Source organism: Hippopotamus amphibius, chromosome 1, assembly GCF_030028045.1.
Source record: "Hippopotamus amphibius kiboko isolate mHipAmp2 chromosome 1, mHipAmp2.hap2, whole genome shotgun sequence".
Classification (NCBI taxonomy): domain Eukaryota; kingdom Metazoa; phylum Chordata; class Mammalia; order Artiodactyla; family Hippopotamidae; genus Hippopotamus; species Hippopotamus amphibius.
Window position 1 is genome coordinate 167935389 of NC_080186.1, and position 19965 is coordinate 167955353.

Below are 19965 nucleotides of genomic sequence, written 5' to 3' on the forward strand. Positions count from 1 at the left end.
ATCACTTTGTCTTACCCAAACACGTTTATGGCTCTGACTAAAGAATATGACAGATCAGACATTCTTCTACATCTGCTCCCCTCCTCCACCTCTTTTTAGAACGCTGGGGAAATTTTAGTTTTTAATCAAAGACTATTTCTCCAGCTTTACAAAGGAATTTAACTGGGACTTTACAAATGAATAAAATATTTCTCAGAGTTGATACCAATCTTAACAAGAGGATATTGCTTAACCCAGCCTAAACTACCAGAGTCATTACAGAGCTACTATGTTGGCCTTGATTTCTACTCCATCATGAGTTATGTTACTCCGTCACCAGGTGTTTTCTGTATTTATTGTGGACCCATGCTGTGTGGAGTAGAAGGTCCCTGCAAAGCTCACCACTGTGTAAGTGGAGAATGACAGTGCAATATGTTGAGGGCTGTAGTGAAGGAGGGTGAATGATGAGCTGCCAGGCACAGCATTTCTCCCTAGCAGCTGACACAGAGCCTAGCACATGTCTACCTGACCATGGGGCTTCCTCTCAGAGGGAGTACTGTTGGAAGTGTTGAAGCTATCCGACAGGTGGGAGAAGACATTCCAGGCAGAACGAGTAACGTGAATGTGGATGTCATATGCATTGGTGGCCTGTTTGAAGTATGGCAAAAGGGGTGGGTACAGATGAGCCTGAAAAGGAAAGAGGCCAGAATCCAGTTGTCAAAGAGTTTTCTGTAAGCGGTGGGAAGCCACGGAAGGATTTTACAGGGGGTGACTCACATCATTTGTGTTTTCAAGAAACATCTGCTGGAAAGTGAAGGATTAGATTTGAAGGAGCTGGGAGAGCAGATGATGTGTACATGTGCCCTGGAGACTGGGATGGTCATGGGCCAGAGGAGCCAACCTCCCTCTCTTCTTGCTGGCTGTCTTGCCCTCGTGACTGGTACCTACACTGAGGGAACGTATGTTATCTTTACTTATGTTGCATAACAGGTACCCAGGTATGCAGTCAGCCCCCAAACATCTAAATATGCTTGCTGGCTAATAGGAAACAAGAAAGGAAGAAACAGCACGTTGAACTAGGAAGAGGTTGACATGAAGGACGGATTGATTAGAAGAGAAACACTAGAGAGCTGAGGAGAGAATGAGTGCTCAGGGCAAAGACAGCTAACTAGAAGGTTTTAGCACTCCACCTGGGAATGGAACTCCAATTGAGCTGATAACTTGAACCAGGAAATCAGCTCCAAGACTAGAGAAGGTGCTTGCCTTGCCCTCAGGGGAAGGTGGTAGGTACTGCCAGGCTAACCTTGTATGCTGAGAGGCCAGGCCATGAGAAAGCTGTGTCCTGCACTCTGCCCTGAAATTCCCTGTTCTCAGATGATTTGGGCACCCTGAGAAGCAGACCAAGATGACAAGTGGAGGAGGGTGGGAAAAAACTGCACAAGGCACTGGCTAATAGCAACAAGAGAACCCCTGGTGCATTTTTATCAGTCTGGCATTTCTAACTTGCCGAAGAATATTTCAGTGAAAGATATTCAGCCATAGATTTGAGCAAAATTTTTTTTTCCTTTCATTCGTTTATTTAGTAAGTATTCTCTACCTACAAATGCCAGTTAGAGATAGATATATTCATAGGTAAAAGGTGGAGGTAGCTGATAGCAGGGAGGGAGGGGATCAGCCTTTGTTGTCAGTGTCACACATTCCATGCACAGACAAAAGAGACAGGTCCCATGAAGTAGGTGTGGGCTGTAGCTAAGTTTCCTAAGTGAATGTGCCTAAGCGACAAGCATCTCAACTTTCACTTAATCCTGAAGTTTCTTTGCTCATTATTCTTATTTATGTCCTCCTCGATTCATGTTCTCTCACCCCCTTGGTAAACTCCAGGGCTTATTGTTGGGTATTTCCATCCATAACAGACCAGCCTAGAGCCTGCATTTGTCCTTTCTGTAGCCTGTTCTAAATCTTTCTTCCGACTGCCTTTCCTTTTACCATTCTGGCCTCATACACAAACTATAACCCACAAGTCATATCCTGTGGCAGACTACAGCTCATATTAGCCATTGAATGCAAATGAGTCTCAATCAAAGAAAAAGGAAATTAAAATTTTCATTGTGGCCTTAGCAGGCTCCATGACTCTCTTAGTTACTTGTTGCCCTTGGCATGCTGGTATTTTATGTGGGCAGGGTGAAACTGGCTGTGGTCAGGGTGAGACTTTAAGCTTTTGATTTGTTCCCTTATTTTGAAAGGGTTAAAAAGATGTTACATGTTTTGGTATAATTTTAGTACTAGTATTAATTTTTGTCATGTGTGAATGAGAATGAAAAGAATGCTCATTCACTGTTACTAGATCCATATTCTTGCAGAGAATATGTCTTTAAAAGGCAAATTTAAATGCCAACACTTGTTTTTTCCTTTAATTTTTTAAAATTATTGAGATATGTCATATGCTACAAAGTTCATCCTTTTAAGTATATAATTCAGTGGTTTTTAGTATTTTCACAGTTATGCAATCATTATTAACTATCTAATATCAAAACATTTTAATTACTCCCAAAAGAAACCCTGTGTCTATTAGCAGTCACTCCCTCTTCCTTCATCCCTGCACCACCCAGCAACCAATATTCTACTTTTTGCCTCTGTGAATTTGCCTCTTCTGGGCATTTTCATGTAAATGGAATCATACTGTATGTGGCCTGTGGCCTTTGTGTCTGGCTTCTTTTTTTTTTGGCTGCATTGGGTCTTCATTGCAGTGTGTGGGCTTTCTCTAGTTGTGGTGAGCGGGGGCCACTCTTTGTTACAGTGCTCGGGCTTCTTGCTGTAGCTTCTCTTGTTGCAGAGCACAGGCTCTAGTCGTGTGGGCTTCAGTAGTTGTGGTGCATGGGCTTAGTTGCTCCACAGCGCTTGGGATCTTCCAGGACCGGGGATTGAACCCATGTCCGCTGCCTTGGCAGGCAGATTCTTAACCACTGCAGCACCAGGGAAATCCTGTTTCTGGCTTATTTGACTTAGCATAGTGTTTCCAAGGTTCATCTATATTGTTGCATGTGTCAGTACTTTTCTTTTTATTGCCAAATAATATTTCATTGTATGGCTATACCACATTTTGTTTTCCATTCATCAGTTGATTGACATTTGTGTTGTTTCTACTTTTTTGCTATAAATGAATAATGCTGCTGTGAACATTTGTGTAGAGGTTTTTGTCCACACATATGTTTTCAGTTCTCTTGGTGTAGATACCTAGAATTAGAATTACTGGATCACATAGTAACTATATTTAATCCTTTGAGGAACTACACTGTTTTCCAAAATGGCTGCACCATTTTCCAATCATACCAGCAATGTATGACAGTTCCAGTTTTTCCACATCTTCACCAACATTTGTTATTGTCTCTTTTTTTAATTTTAGTACTTCAACTTTTAAAAACATTTTGTCACTTATGCACATGGTCACACACACACTTTAAATAGAAAGCCAAAAATCTCCTGCCCTGCTTTCACTGTTTCTTATATCAAGTCCCATTCCCAACAATCCACCCTCCCTTTTTTGTTTTCAGTTTTTCTGGCAGTTACCATTATAATTCCAAAGATTCCTTGATTTACTTACTAGTGGTTTTTTCACTTTTTATTATAGAAACTTTCAGACATGTGTAAAAGCAGAGTAGTGCACTCAACCCTCATGTACCCATCCCCAACTACAACATTCATCAACTCATGACCACCATTGCCAACTTTTTTTTTATAGATATCTTGTGTTGATTTCCCCATTGAAAAGTGAGAGTTTACCTTATTTATACTACCCCTTCCAAGTTTTTTATAGTAAGTTATTTTTAGGTCTTCCATTACTTTTCCAAGTTTGAATAAATACTTAAGTCTCTTGTTCTTATTCCATCAACCTTCGACAGTATTGCTTAACTGACGTCTCCCTAAGTGAGCTGGGGATATTGGTGACCCACCTCTCTTTCTTTCCTTTTGCTTTTACCTCTCAATCATTTTCAGCTATTCCTTTTCTGTTGTCAGTTTGATAACATTTACACTCTGTTTTGTAATCATAATTAAGTCTTCCGTGCTTTGTCTGTTGGTAGTTCTAGGACTTGAGAATCAAAAGAATTTACATTATTAGGACTTTAAGTATTGTCCACTGCAGCACCATGTAGTGTGCTAGAATTGTTTTGCCCCTCTGTGGACTCAATATAACAACCATTGTACCAATGGGAGAAGAATATTCTAAGCATCCAGTTGACACCTTTTCAATTCAGAATTATTTGATAGTGGGACTTATGGACTCACTCTGCAAGCTCTTTTAATAATCATTTGCATCCTGTGGGCTTGCATTCTTTCATCATTTCATGCATTTTGTTCCCAGCAAAGAGAGGGAACTTCTTGAGAGGGAAGTGGTCTTTCCTTTTTTACTCCCACACCAATGTTAGTCTCTCAGTAAATTAAATTGGTTTCCCCAAAAGTTGGCAAGTAAATATAGCCTATGCCATTAAAATGACATCATGCTGTCAGATTCTACATATACTTTATTTTATGATGAGTTATAAATATATAAATATTTTTAAAATAAGGCCATTAAAAACTCATAAATTAAAATATTCATCTTCAGCACTTTGAGTATTTCTCCTTCATAATCGTCTTTAGCCTTTCCAGGAAGTCTTTCAGTGTACTCTTCTTGGATTCATTCACAGAACAGGTCTACAAAAGAAACATTCCATTAGTTTGCATTGCTGCATATTTGAGTCTCTCTCACTCATGCCTGTCTACCTGGGTCAAGCCTATGCTGGCGCTTGCCACCCGAATAATGATAAAACCAAGGCCTCCAGTCTGGCTTGACTCTGCCACTAGGCCAACTGGGTTTGCCTACTTTTGGTGCATGCTACTTACACTCCTAGAAATGGCCACTGTGCCATCACTAACTGTCTGCCTTCAGGGTGTGGCTGTCCCTTGAGAGGTGTGTCACACCTAGGTGCTGCTCAGGGACATAACGTGAAGGTGGACGCTCAGACCTGCCCACTGCTGTCTTGGGTCTTCTTTGTGGCCACCTGGACTGCTGAGAGAGATTCAGTCCGTTTCCTCTCCTGCCCACTAAACAGCAACATCATAGCTTGGCAGCACTTCAGGTGGAAAGGATTCCTGGTACCTACCACCAGGCCACTGCTTCAGTTTGAATCTGAGTGCTGCCAATTTATTAACTGCATTGCTTAGGACAAACTACTTCATGTATAAAATCTTCAGTTTCCTCCTTTGTGAAAGGGGAACAATAGTGCCTCCTTCCTAAGATAATTAAGAGGATCAAAAGAGACAAGGAGTATAGTGTCAGCTCCCTGTTCTATTACCTTACAAATAAGGCAGCAGGCCCAGGGAGGTGATGAATGTCCCTAGTTCCTCTACTTGGCATTAGATAACATCCACTCCTGGCTCTGCCTCTTTCCTGTACCATCAATTCTCCCTTCTTAGTGGATCATTCCCACTGGTGTATTGACATGCTCCATATAGACCTCACTTTAAATGTACTTCCTTAAAAAAAAAAAAAGTACTTCCTTCACTCCATACCTGCCCTTCAGCTATTGTTCCATTTCTCTGCAACCTTATAGAAAAGCACCTCAAAGGAGTTTTTCATACTCAGTGACCCTTTCTTTTCACTCCTCCCCATCCTCATTCTCTACAGAACCCACTCTAGTCAGGCTTTCATTCCCATATCTCCATTTATATCAACATCACCAGTAACCATCATTTGGCATTCATCATGCCAAATCCAGTGGCAATTCTCGGTGGTCATCTTGCTTGACCTTTCAGTACACTTGACACAGTTGATCGCTCCCTTCTTCTTCCTTTTTTAAATATTGTTCCCATGAAACCATTTTTGTTTAATGTTTATTTATTTGTTTGTGCCGGATCTTAGTTGTGACAGGCAGGTGCCTTAGTTGCGGCTTGCCAGCTCCTTAGTTGTGGCATGCAAACTCTTAGTTGCAGCATGCATGTGGGATCTAGTTCCCTGACCAGGGATCGAGCCTGGGCCCCCTGCACTGGGAGTGCAGAGTCTTAATCACTGCACCACCAGGGAAGTCCCATCACTCCCTTCCTCTTAAAAGAGTTTCTTCACTTGCCTCTGGGGTACCACACACTCTCTGACTTCCTTCTACTTCACTGGCTACTTCTCAGTCTCTTTTGCCGGACCCACCTCTTCCTGACCTCTGTATATTAGAATGCCTCTGGGCTCAGTCCTTGGATTTTGTCTATGTCATTTAAACAACATCTTTCTGAGAGCTCTCACTTAATATCACAAGTTCTGACCTCTCCCTTAAGCTTCAGACTTTTTCAACAATCTTATCAACATCTTCACTTGACTGTTCAGTAGGTACCTCAGACTTACTATGTATAAAATTGAACTCCTGACCTTAAGCTCAGCCTCCAGCCCTGCTTACCCCCAGTCTTCCATATCTGTAAACAGCACCAGCCATCCCCCAGGAGGCCCAGGCTAGGAACCAGGAGGTCACATTTTACTCTTTCCCTCACCCCCACAATAGATCTGTAGGCAAGTCCTTCTGGCTCTATTTTTAGTTATATCCCAAATCTAACAATGTTTGTGGCTCCCACTCTGTCACACCCACCATCATCCCCAGCCTGGAATACTGTGGTAGCCTTCCAACAGGCCATCTTGCTTTTTTGCTTACCCCAACTCAGTCTGTTTACCACACAGTAGCCAGAATGATCATTTTAAAAATCACAAAAATTAGATCATAGTCTCTGCCCTGCTTAAAACCCTGTGGGAGTTTCCCACCATGCGTGGGGCAGAATCCAAAGGCCCTGTGTGATCTCCTACTAAAGTCCTCCTCTTTCGCTCTGATCCAGCCACACTGGCCCTACTATTGATCTTTGAACACATGAAGTTTATTTCTACCTTAGGGCCTTTGCACAGCTGATCCCTCTGCCTGAAATATTCCTACCAAATTCGCAGCATGGCCGGCTCTCTCACTTAATTCAAATATCTACTCAGATGATCTCACCAACTACTAAATCAGCCCTCTCCCTCATGACCCCTGTGTTCTTTATTCCTGCATTTTTCTTCAGAGCACTTATCACTACTGGAATCATATTATGTGCTTGTTTGCTTTTCTCACTCACCCATTACAGTTCTGTGAGAGCAAGAACTGTGTCCCCAATGCCTAGAACAGTACCTGTAAGCAACACTCATAAAGCCTCAACAAATATTTGTTGAATGAATGAATGGGTTGATTAACCAAGGGTACTACTGTTCATAAGGAGAAATATTTTAGAAGTGAGGCTGCCGTCCATCGGAAGGCAAGCTATTGGCATAGTGCAGCTTACTTTGTCTGCCATGCTGCTGAGGTTCCTGTCAAGTCCACTCAGGAGTTTGTTCAAGCAGTTGTGCTGTCTGTAGACTTGCCGAAGCACAGTTGCGGCCATGCAGAAGGTTTCCTTCTTGGTTGTGTTCTAGAAAGAGAAATGCTACAGATAGCCACGTGCTAGCTCAATTTTGAACATTGCAGAGAGATATTTCCTTCCTATTTCTTCTTTCCAGAAGGACAAATGGAGAAGGTGAGTTTGCTCAACTGTGGATCAGATATTCAAGTATTCCTGCCATGTGAATGGAGACTGCTTATCACAGTAAACAACCTCTCCTAGTTACTTGCAAATGCAGCAGCCTTTTCCTGAAACTTCCCAATTTCTTTTCCTTTGGAGGATTTTGCTGAAGGGGTACCTGAATCAAGTTGCTCAACTAAGTAAATGGGAGAGTAGGGATTTGGAATGCAGGGCCAGCTGTCTATAGCCCATGTCTGTTTCTTTACCCCACGCAAGCTCTTCTTTCTGTGGTAGGGGTTGTATGTACATGAGCTCATAATCAGAGTCTGCTCTCTCTTATTCCTTCAATTTATAGTTTCTGAATCCAGGTTTCCCTGGAAATCCCACATGCTTGTTGAATCAAGGAATGCCCATCCTTTGGCCTGGACAGTGCTGCTTGGGCCAGCACTCTCCATCTAGCACTCCCCCTGGGAGGTAGCAGTGCAGGGAGATAAGACATGTCCCCACACAGCTAGAGGTGAATTCCAGGATCAGGGCTAGGTGCCCCAGGAATCTGGCCTGGGGAAATGAGGGGCAGCTTCTGAGAGTGCTGGGCCTTACACAGAGTTTTTGTAAGTGGCCTCTGGCCTCAAGTGTTTGGGGTCAGAACCTTCTTGGAATGTTGGCAGCCCTGGTGTGAGTCTGGCCACATGGCTCTTCTTGGAGATGTTTGAGCCTTAGAAGAGGGCTTGTACAAATGGAGAACCAGCTCTCTTTGAGAACCTGAGAGAGGGAATGTGTCCCCGCCTGGTGAGGCCTGGTGTGTCCTCTCATTCTCCACTGAAGGCATGGAGCCTGGAGGGTGTCTTAGCTTGAGCCCACTCCAGCTCAAATAAACCTGTCTCCAGCCTCTGCCAGGACCTGCTCTCGTCCGTTGCCACTCAAAGTGTGGCCATGAAGCAGCAGCATAGGCATCACCTGGGCACTTGTTAGAAATGCAGAATCTCAGGCCTCCCTGTGGACCCACTGAGTCACAATGTGCATTAACAGGATCTCCAGAGGGTTTATATGAGAAGCACTGTCCAAGCAGTTTTTTAAGATTCTTCCATATTTTTTCTCATTACCAAACTTTTTACAACAAAAGTAACATACATTCAACAAAAATGAATTCACTCATTATCCCATCAGCCAGAGATAACTACTGTTAAGATTTTGGTAACTATCTTCCCAGATTTTTAAATTTTTTTTTTTTTTTTTTTTTTTTTTTGCAATAGAGACAAGCTATTGATACTCTTTTATAACCTTTTTACACTTAACATATAGTATTAGCAATTTCTTAAGTCATTCAATAGTATTTAAGAACATGAGATTGAGAGCTGTGTGGGAACCTAGGGTATATTTGTGCCATAGTTGATCAATCCCTTATCACTACAGTTTTTTGCTTCTGTAAATAGAGTGGCAGCAAGTCATCTGTGTAAATCTTTGTGTTCATCTCTTATTTCTTTAGACTAAATTCTGGAAATGCAGTTCATATTTTAGGGTTTTTCCAGGAATATCTTGACCCAGACTGAAACACCAGAATCCCAGACTATGAAAGCTTCCGCTTTCCTCTGTGGAGCTTGATGGCCCATGGGCAGGGCCTTTGAAAGGACATGTACTTAATGAACTGGTCGTGAGCCCTCCTGGGCTCTGACTCTAGTTGGAAATCTAAGAGCAGCACCAGTATCTCTGGGCTCTGGGAGTCAAGAAACCTCCCACAAATTACCATACCTCTGGGGGGCTTTATGGGTGAGCAGAGGTGGTGAGGCTGAGGAGAAGGCAGACACTAGCTGTGTATGCAGATGGAGGCAGATGCCTGTGTTGCTGGGGAGAGAACAATGAGGTTCAAGAAAGCCAAAAGGAGAAGAGATCCTTTGCTTATTTTTCCATCAAAAACTAATGAGACTTTTCTAAAATTTTGGCTAGGAGCTTAGAAATTATACTGCCTCAGTTTTGAGTATGTAGCCATATAAAGTAGGAGAACACCCTCTAAAGATATTTTTCAGGGACTTTCCTGGTGGTCCAGTGGTTAAGACTTTGCCTTCTAATGCAAGGGGTACGGGTTCAATCCCTGGTCAGGGAGCTAAGATCCCACATGCCTTGCAGCCAAAAAACCAAAACATAAAACAAGCAATATTGTAACAAATCCAATAAAAAAATGGTCCACATCAGAAAAAAAAAATCTTTAAAAATAAAGATATTTTTCAAAAAACTTTCTAAAGGTGATTAGGATAAGTATAGAAAAGAGTTTGAATCAAATGGAAAACTTTTAAAAGAAGGAATTCTAAAGGCAGTTTTAGTTAAAGGCCTTAATGTTTAGTTCCACTGGCATTGCAGCAACAGGATGACACTCCATACCACCCGCTTTTTCGTCTGCTTGTCCAGCTTTCGCTGCCTGAGTATGTCTCGCATAGCTCAGAGGGCATGCTTTGAGGAGCCATGTGGACTCTGCAGTTCAGAACTTCTCAGGAAAGAGGCTCAGAAGGGAGGCCTGGCCTCCTGCTAGAATGAAGCCCACCCCTCATGGGAGTACAGCAGTGGTGGCACGCCATTTGGGAAACTTCTGTACAGGGATTCTGCTAGAGTTCTAGCTGGGGTCTTGACTAGCTTCACTTAGGGACATGCAGATCCATCCTGTATGTATGGTATTCATTATCTCCTCTTATGCCCAAATTTAGTCAGCCAGTGCTATGTATGAGAAAAATCCTCTACTTTCACTTTTAAAAAAATATTTGAGGGTTGGCACAGAACTCTGAAAAATTATGCACTTTCGCTACCCTTGGTAGTAGGAAACACCTCCAACTAATGGTCCACCCAAGAAGTCCTTCCTAGACCAGCCAGCATGCTTGCTTTCCACCTTGCTCTTCTTCCTCAAGCCGCCTTACTTCACAGACACCCTTCACTGCCTATGGAACACAGCATTTAGGTCAGCACATTCTTCCAGCATTTGCCAAGAACAGGATGCCACCCACGTTGGGCATAATGGAACTCTTGATCCCCAAAAGCACTAAAATTAATATGCTGGATTTTGGAAAGGTGTTCTTCTCGAGAACACAATAAGGTAACTTTTCTTCCCACATAGCACCTTTGTGGGTTTTGAAAATAACAACCTTTCTTTGTTCTGAAGTATCTTGATAGATAAGTAAGCAGTGCTGAGGAAAAGAGAAGAATGGAAAAATGAGACTGTTAATCCAGGAGGAATAGAAGCTGTTCGGGAGAAGGCATGAGATAGGTAAGAGTGAAGGAAGGCAGCAGGGACTGCCCTGCACCTTGGCGGGGTGAGGGCTGGCTGGGTCTTCTAGAGCAGCCCAGAGTGGGTTTGCCCTGGGCTTGCTGTCATGGAGGGTTTGTTCATTTCCAACCACTGGCCCTTTTCTTAGAATGATTGCTTCTCTACAACCAGTTTTTGCCCTTAATTAAGAGTTATATCATGCAATAACATTTTCCACTAACTCAAGAGTTGGATTCCAACCAACTTTCAAAATTGCTTTCAAATCTTCAGCTGTAGAAACTGAGGCACAAACAGGTGTGGAGACTTGCCAAAGGCCACATAGTTAGTTAATGGCAGAACTGAGGCTAAAGCCACCGACTGTCTCACTTCCAAACCCACAGCACTTCTGCTGGGGCCCTGCCCTTGGCTTTGGTAGCACCCTCTCAGCAGTGCAGCTCACCTCTGGAGAACCCAGAGCACAACTCAGTGGACTCTTGGATATTTTATTTCTATATGTATAAAATATTAATATATGAGATAGATATAAAGTAGTAATACATTATATATAATTATATATATATATCTATATATAAAATCTCCAAGTCTGATACAGTCTGATACAGGATGAGATTCTGAAGGATAAAATTATATAATATGTATTATATAATATTATATATTATACATTTACATTATATACTATTACATAATTATACTACAGTATTATATATTATTATATATCAGACTCCTAGAATAATCATTAATGAAATGAAGTAGTCCAGATAAAGGCCTGAAGAACAGTTTTGCTCATGAGCAGGACAGGCCTGCCCTGTGGCCTGGGTGCGGGGGTGTGGCCCTGCCCAACCCATAGGGTTTCACTCCTGGCCAAGTTACCCTCTAGTACACATGGAAAGCAGGTGGTTAGGAGACCACTGGTAAATTGAACCTTTGGGTTTTTCATTCTCAGTCGTGTGTTTCCATGAAAACAGGAACTGATGTGCAGAAAGCTATTGATATGGCTGTAGTCATGTGTTTGTCAGAGAAAATGCACTATCAGCTGTCAAATCTATCTCCTCCCACTGCAGATCGGGGGGCGGGGGTGAGATGCAGCAGGAGGAGGAAAGGCGAGATGCCCTGGCAGGAGCAGCCGGAGGCAGGGATATGTTGGCCCCTGTCCGGCAGGACAGTTCTGGACCGGCTGGAGAGGAGTTGGCAGGACAGAGCAAGCTGAGGGTCTCTGGACAGCAGTGCCCGGAGCCGGCGGGCTGTTAGGTGACCAGGCTGCGGAAGAGGAGGGGCTCTGGCAATACCTTTTCTGTTGCCATAGGAAGTCTCTTAGACAAAATGAAAGCTCTCTCAACCTGTAATCTCAATATCTGTTTTTGTGAGACTATTTAGTTTTTCAGAAATGTATAGGCCAGAAAAATTCTCTCCTTCAACAGCATTTATTGAGTGCCTCCTATATTCCAGGTGCTGGACCTGGGTTAGGTAAAATCCTAAAGACTTTTTCCTTGACCAGGATCTGAATTATGACTACAAAACCCAAGCTTTCTATCTTCTAAATCAAGTGAAACCAGAAGCACCAAAGTGTATTCGAGAGTAAAGATCAGAATTCTCAGTCTTTGAAAACATTTCACACATTAGTTAATTTGGGCCTGTTCGCTTTCTGTTAAAAAAAAAAAACTTCTTGTTCAAACACTTGTGGATGGCTCTCCTTACCAAGTCACCCATCTGCCAAGGCAGACCCGGGACAGCTCTTACCTTTGGGGCAGCAAAGACGTCTGCTACAGACAGCTCCATGCACGAGTTCTTGGCCCAGGCAGGAACGAGAGAGCAAGAGACAGAGTTACCTCCAACTGCACAGGGTGAGCCTTGCTGAGCATCTCTGTTTCCCTCAAACTGAGAAAACTTCCTACGGTCCCTTGGGGAAGAAAAGCTCCAAGAGAAAAGTCTCCACACTGCACCCCATCCTATCACCAGCCACCAACTACCAACTCTCTAGAAGCTGTTTTGTTCTTTTCACAGTCTAAGAAATATGCACAGCATCACTAGAACATCTGGAGAGATGGTGCCAGATAGCTTACTCACCTTTCTTGCTGTAAGGATGTTCAGCGTTTTGATGATCTCTTGTAAGGTAATATCGTGCTTGTGTCCGTGGATGAAGTTGCTGGTACATGCCAGTAAGCAGACCAGCACTGGGATCAGTTGGGAGGTGAGACCCATTAATAGATCTCTATTTGCACCGACAGAGTGAGACAATTAGTTTACAGGGAGAAGCTAACAATGCAATTCTGACAAAGATATCTCTATATATAGATTTAAAATTGCTGAAACTGAGGGAAAATAAGTTTACATTGGAAATTTTCATTACACCAGGTTGTCAGTCATTTGGGGCCAATCAGCGCCTCTCTTCCAGGAGAAAAAATGCCTCACAAAAACAGGTAAAATGTTCCTGTGAAATCAGACCAGTAGGAAAATGAAACCTTTTTTTTTAAAATTAACTACAAAGTATCAGCATAGGAAATTACACCATAATTTGCTCTTTAGATTAATCTTATCAGCTTGGGGTTGCTGCTGGCTTTTTGCTTTGCATAGAAGGAAGAGGCCACAGGTGTCCGAATTTGTTGTAGTGCAACCCTCCTGGGGAAAGATAGAGTAATATCAAGAAAGTTTGACTTGATTGGTATTTCAACCTGGCTTCTTCCAAGTACAGGTGGCATCTGGGAAACTCTCCTTTTGTGGAAAAGCTGATCTGGGGTTCTTTCTCTGGGTAGAAGGAAAGTAACAGACACAGATTCTCTCCTGTCCTAGCACTCAGGTATTCCGTTCTTCCACATTTAGGATTTTGGCCAAGGACATGTAATAGAGGCGGGGCTTAGATAGGGTCACATCAGGTCCATAGGTTTTTAACAGTAGGGGGCTCTAGGGAAAGTATGCCTATCCCAAGGTTTCAGGAATGACCACTTTGAGGGACTTCGCTGGTGGTCCAGTGATTAAGACTCCGAGCTTCCACTGCAGGGGGCGCGGGTTTGATTCCTGGTCAGGGAAATACGATCCCACATACTGTGCAGCAAAAAAAATTGAAAAATTAAAAATAAAAGAGTAATTTTTTAAAAAAGAGTGACCATTTTGGAAATGGAATTTAAATACAACCTCAGCTAATTAATGGGAAAGAGGTATAATTTCACAGATTTACAAATCAGTTGTCCTGGTCAAGGTGCCACCGCTTGCCATGGCACCTCAGTCTAATTCCTATGGACCTGGTGAGGTGCTACATGCCCCCACCGTTCACTCAGATGCCTGCGCCCCAGAACGCCACTGCTTATTCCTCCCTGAGCCTTTCCTTCTCTTTCCTCTCCACTTCCCTTCTCTTGGTTTCTGACCTTCCTCTCCCTACTGATCTCCTCTGGAGGGTCACACAGAAAAGATGACTGCCAAGGTCATTGCTGTGCTTTGGTTCTTATTGCAGTGACTTACAGTCCGTGAAAGAAAGGATCTGGATAGTTGTATCAGTCAGGTCCTTGGACCATATTTAGAGTCCTTCCCTTGGGACTGTGCAGGGAATTTGCTGGACTCAGTGCAGTGACTTCTGACACCAGCTACATGGATTTGGGCCGAACTGCCCAGGTTAAGGACACAGCTTCCACAAGACTGCCCTCACTTCATAACACTGGCTGAAAATTCAGAGGTCCCCAGTCCACCTTCACTTCTGGCCAGTTGGCTACAAATTTGAGTTCCCACTGTCTTCTCAGGTTCAATGATTTGCTAGAATGACTCACAGAACTCAGGGAAGCACTATGCATAAGGTTATAGTTTTATTATAGCAAAAGGGTACCAATCAACCCAGCCAAAAGAAGAGACACAAAGGGCGAGGTCTAGGAGGGTCCCAGACACGAAGTTTCCTCTGTCTTCTCCCCCTGGAGTCAGAATGTGTCACTTCCCCAGCACCTTAACGTGTGACTACTCACAGAACTAGGGCAGCTCATTGGCGCTTTGGTGTCCAGTTTTACAGGGGTGTCATTCAGTAGGTGTGGCTGATTGAATCCTTGGCCACTTGGTTGACCTCATCCTCCAGGTCCCTCCCTGGAGGTTGGGCAGATATCACAGCAGCTTAATGGTGTGACCAGTCTCCACCTTGAGTGGCCTCATTAGCATAAACTATCAGGTCCCGCCACAAATAGCAAAGACACTCCTATAACTTTGAAATCCCAAGGATTTAGGCGCTACCTCCCAGGAACTTGTGACAGAACTGTCAAATTCTTTATTCAAGGAGTTTAGAGCCAGGACAAAGGTCAGACCTCTCTGGGTAAGTTAATTCTTTTTTAATAGCTATTTCTTTTTTCCCCCAGTTTTATTGAGATATAATTGACATACAGCACTGTATAAGTTCAAGGTGTATAGCATAATGATTTAACTTAAAAATATATTTTGTGAAATGATTACAATAAGTTTAGTTAATATCCATCATCTCATATAGACACACACACACACACAAAAAGGAATTTTTTTTTCCTTGTGATGAGAACTTTTAGGATTTACTCTCTTAACAACTTTCAAATATACCATACTGTAGTGTTAACTATAGTCATTATGTTGTATGTTACATCCCCAGTTCTTATTTACAACTGGAAGTTTGTACCTTTTGACTGCCTTCATCCGATTCCCCCTCTTTCCACCCCCACCTATGGCAATCACAAATCTGATCCCTTTTTCTATGAGTTTTGTTTCTTTTTTTTAAGATTCATATATAAGTGAGATTATACAGTACTTTTCTGAGTTTTCACTTCAGGTTCTATGTTGTCACAAATGGCAGGAGTTCCTTTGTTAGGGCTGTGTAATATTCCATTGTATATGTACTACAACTTTTTTATCCACTTGTCCATGATAGATGCTTAGGATGTTTCTGTATCTTGGCTATTGTAAATAATGCTGCTATGAACATGGGATTGCAGATATCTTTTTGAGTTAGTGGTTTTGTTTCCTTGGGTATATTCCCAGAAGTGAAATTGCTAGATTGTATGGTAGTTCTGTCTTTTAATATTTTGAGGAACCTCCATAACTGTTTTCTACAGTGGCTGTACCAGTTTACATTCCCACCAACAGTGCACGAGAGTTCCGTTTTCTTCACATCCTTGCCAATGTTCCTATCTTCTTAATGATAGTTATTCTAACAGGTGTGAGGTGATATCTCATTGTGGATTTGACTTGCATTTCCCTGATGATTAGTGATGTTGAGTACGTTTTCATGAACTTGTTGGCCATTCGTAAAATTCTTTGGAAAAATGTCTATAAAAGTTCTTTGCAAAAAAAAAAGTTTTTTGCCCATTTTAAAATTGGATTATTTGTGGGTTTTGCTACACAAATGGGGAGAGTTAATAAAAAAGGGCAGACTTCCTTCCAGGATAGGTAGAGACTTCAAATCCAGATTAACTATTATTTGGAGTAAAGTGATGCATAGTCCTTTAGTAAGGAAAGGACCAATTTAAAAGAGGAGTAATCTTGGAAGTGCAGACACACTGGACAAGAGTCTGGGGTGCAGAGCACCTCTCAAAGTGTTGAGGTTTGAGGTGGAGCTGGAGAGGAGGAGAGGTCAGCAGAATCCTGGCATCTGTGGGAGACAATAGAAAAGATATCTACGTATTAAACAGTTGTTTTTTGAGCCTTTGCTGAGGGCCAAACCCTGTCCTTAGGGTTTGGGGGGCAAAGATTTGAGTCAGAAAAGGAATAAAATTCGGGATCCATAGCTCAGAAGCAGAATACAGTTTCTTTTTTGCTTTGTTTCAATGGTTGGATGAGGCCAGGGAAAAAAGGATAAACTCTCTAGACTGTCAGGAGTGTCCAGAAGGTCCCCTCAAACGGTAGAAGGTAAAAATGGTCACCCTCCCTGCAGGGTGGCACCATGGCAGCTGTGCATGTAACTGGGTGTTTAGAAGCTGGGAAGGTGGGGGTCTGCATGTCAGGGATAGCACCCAGCCACATGAGGACAGAGGCAAAGGAAACTTGCCCAGCCTGCGGGAGTCGTGGGCCAGGGTGGCGAGGCAGGTGGGGCGGCACTGAAGTGCAGAGAGACGTTGAGGACTGCTGGGCCCTGGCTGGAGCCATCAGAGGCTCCCTGAGCCCTGCTCCTCTTCTGTCAGCTGTGCTGGGCAACACCCAGAAGAGCCCTTTCCAGCTCCTCACAGGCATCCCACTGCTGCCCCCCTGCCCTAGCGCCTGCCCCACCCTCTAGTCCCCTCCTTATTCCAGTCTCTACTAAATATCACTCCCTTGGAGGCCTAAAGGGAGGGGTGCTCCCTGAGGAACCCAAGAAAGTCAGTGGGCCTGGGAGGGGGAACCAGTTAGGACACTGCAGCCATCCTGTGAGGGAGGGAGCTGACGTGGAGGGCGAGAGAGTGAGTGCTGTGGGTCTGGGGTAGCTCAGCAGCAATAAAGCTGTCCTGGAGGCAGCGGGACCTGGTCACTCTGAATCTCAGCTCTGCCACTTACTCTCTGGGTGACCTTGGAAAAGGGTGACCCTGTTCAGGCTTCTCTGTCAAATTGGGCTAATAATAGGGGTGTAGGAAGATTATCTGAGGTAATAAATATGACGTGTTTGGTGTGTCTGCCATGTAGGAAGCCCATAAATGCCAAATAGCATCATCACTGTTATCACCATTATCCTCATCATTATTCTTAACAGTATTTATTTATTTGTTTTTATTAGAGTGTAATGGCTTTACAAAGTTGTGTTAGTTTCTGCTGTACAATGAAGGGAATTAGCTGTATGTATACCTATAACTTCTCCCTCTTGGACCTCCCTCCCACCCTCCCCATCCCACCTCTCTGGGTCGTCACAGAGCACCAGGCTGAGCTTTCTGTGCTTTATATCTGTTCTACACACAGCAGTGTGTATATATGTCAATCTTAATCTCCCAATTCATCCCACCCTCCCCTCCCCCACACCCGTGTCCACACGTCCATTCTCTACGTCTGTGTCTCTGTTCCTGCCCTGCAAGTAGGTTCATCTGTACTGTTTTTCTAGACTCCATATATATGCATTAATATACGATATTTGTTTTTCTCTTTCTGGCTTACTTCACTCTTTAGGACAGTCTCTAGGTCCATCTGCGTCTCTACAGATGACCCAATTTCATTCCTTTTTATGGCTGAGTAATATTCCATTGTATTGTTTTGCTGAAAGCCTTACTTTTGGTTTCAAGGTTCGTAGGATTCACTGGCAAAATAACCACTCCACACTTTAATAAGCAAGAAATAAGGAAATCTGTTATATTTATAGTTAGTTATAGTATGAGGGCAAGCAATACATATATAGAGAGAGATAAACGTACATACATCACCAGATTGGGGAAGCACCTACATCCAGATCCAAGCCGTGCTGGGAAGTCCCTGAAACAGCAATCTGGAGTCTCATTTGGAAGATACTGGGCAGTGTGTCCACTTCAGGGGTGAGATTGGAGTTCTGGGGGTTTCTGCTTATAATTCCAGGCCACAAACTGATATCATCAGTTTACATGCAAAAATGCGGCTCTGGATTTACTTTAATAATGCTGTTGGTTTCACCATGTGGGTTACAAGATTTTCTAAACGCCCAGGGGACTGGCCAGGTCTCCAGGGCTCAAGAAGTTCCAAGACGCACTCCCTCTCTTATCATAAGCACTGCAAGTCTTGCTAGAAGTTGTTAGGTATGTAAGCAATTGCACAATCCAGGCAGGGTCACAGGTCGGTCAGAGGCCTGCTTCTGCCTCTGAAGCCTGAATAAGACTATTTTATTAATTTTCCCAACATTTGGCCTCTAGGATTTTTTTTTTTTTTTGGCTGCGTTGGGGGTTTGTTGCTGAGCACAGGCTTTCTCTGATTGCGGCAAGCGGGGGCTTCTCTGTTGCGGTACACAGGCTTCTCATTGCGATGGCTTCTCTTGTTGCGGAGCACAAGCTCCAGGCACGCAGGCTCAGTTGTTGTGGCTCGCGGGCTCTAGAGCATGGGCTTAGTAGTTGTGGCACATGGGCTTAGTTGCTCCACGGCATGTGGGATCTTTCCACACCAGGGCTTGAACCCATGTCCTCTGCATTGGCAGGTGGATTCTTAACCACTGTGCCACCAGGGAAGTCCCAGGCCTCTAGGATTGTTTAGGCTGAAGAGTGTAAGAGTAAGGCAATATAATACAAGCAGTTTTCTGAATAGTTTTCTGAGTACAGTAAGACAAGTAACAATTACAAACAGTCAGTAAAAAGAATGCAATCGGTAGTACAAGCAATGGATTAAATAAGACAGAAAACAATTTTTTAGCTTGAGGGGATTGAGTAAAGAAAAAGTCCCACCAAGAATGAGAAGTATGCTTCTGTACGTTAACTCCCACACCCATTAATTTGTTAGGTGTGATAGTAGTCACGATAGAGTGTTCTAACAAAGCATGACTGCGTGTATCTATAAACCTTTGTAATAACGTTGATTGTAATTGTTATATCCATTGTAGAGGTTCACGTGACAGGCTAACATTAGGAACAGGTAAAGCAGGAATCAGCATTTGAATCCACAACTAGTGTGATTATATAGGGGAATAGTAATAAGTTCTCTTCCAATATAAATAATCCACATGTGTTAAACATCCTGAGAAAGGGGTCTCAAGCTGATAAGTGGAAGTTGTGTTTACAGCATCAGTTACAATACACACAAACCGGAGCAACTTCAAAAAACATGCTATAAGATTAAGGAAATATAGTCTATTCACAACAGTTGATAGAATGTTCCAATAAACAGGGTTCCCATATTCTTGAGGTTTGTCCACAAACTGATCCTTCAGCAGTTTGCTCGCAGTCCAGCAAGAGGTGTGTTTAGTTGCTTGAATCATAAAGTTAAATTAGGTCCACCAAAGGTGGAATTCATAAGTCTGGAGAAAGAATTAGCCGTGCAGGTGTAATCATCTTGAGTGCGGTCTTGTGAATGCCAAATGGAAAAATCATGCCACCCGCACTTGATTGGAGATGAAATCCGGGTCTTTGTGGGGTAGGCAGGGGTAAAGCTATTATGAAAGGCAGCATCCACAGTAGCCATAACAAAGAGCATAATTCAAAACCCTGTATGTAGCTTTTTCTTCCAGATGGCCGCATTTTTGGTGAAGGGGGAGTACATGCAATCAAGCACATATTTTTTTTTTTTTTTAGCAGAAGGTTTCTGCTAGTCATGAGGAGCAGTTGTCACCATGAAGGATTTTAGTGTTT

At 43.1% G+C, this 19965-nt stretch overlaps 1 protein-coding gene across 2 annotated transcripts; it reads right to left on the bottom strand.

The window, feature by feature from the left end:
* Positions 1 to 4481: 4481 nt before the first annotated feature.
* Positions 4482 to 13035, bottom strand: IL4 (interleukin 4). 2 transcript variants are annotated; one of them, XM_057748797.1, is made up of 4 exons: positions 12836 to 13035; positions 12509 to 12556; positions 7306 to 7431; positions 4482 to 4671 (listed from the first exon to the last, which is right to left on the bottom strand). In XM_057748797.1, exons 1-4 carry the CDS (start codon positions 12968 to 12970, stop codon positions 4579 to 4581), a joined length of 402 nt encoding a protein of 133 aa, XP_057604780.1. In that variant the 5' UTR covers positions 12971 to 13035; the 3' UTR covers positions 4482 to 4578. The 2 variants fall into 2 exon arrangements, with proteins under 2 accessions (XP_057604780.1, XP_057604788.1); XM_057748805.1 differs by lacking the exon at positions 12509 to 12556 and having other exon boundaries at positions 4579 to 4671; positions 12836 to 12970.
* Between the last annotated feature and the right edge of the window lie 6930 nt (positions 13036 to 19965).

Excerpts from the sequence above, each read along its gene's own strand:
- IL4 (XM_057748797.1), bottom strand. The coding sequence starts at position 12,970 with ATGGGTCTCACCTCCCAACTGATCCCAGTGCTGGTCTGCTTACTGGCA. Across the intron at positions 7,432-12,508 it reads ACGTCTTTGCTGCCCCAAAG|AACACAACCAAGAAGGAAAC; the intron begins GTAAGAGCTGTC and ends TTCTCTTTCTAG. Across the intron at positions 4,672-7,305 it reads TCAGCAGCATGGCAGACAAA|ACCTGTTCTGTGAATGAATC; the intron begins GTAAGCTGCACT and ends TTTCTTTTGTAG.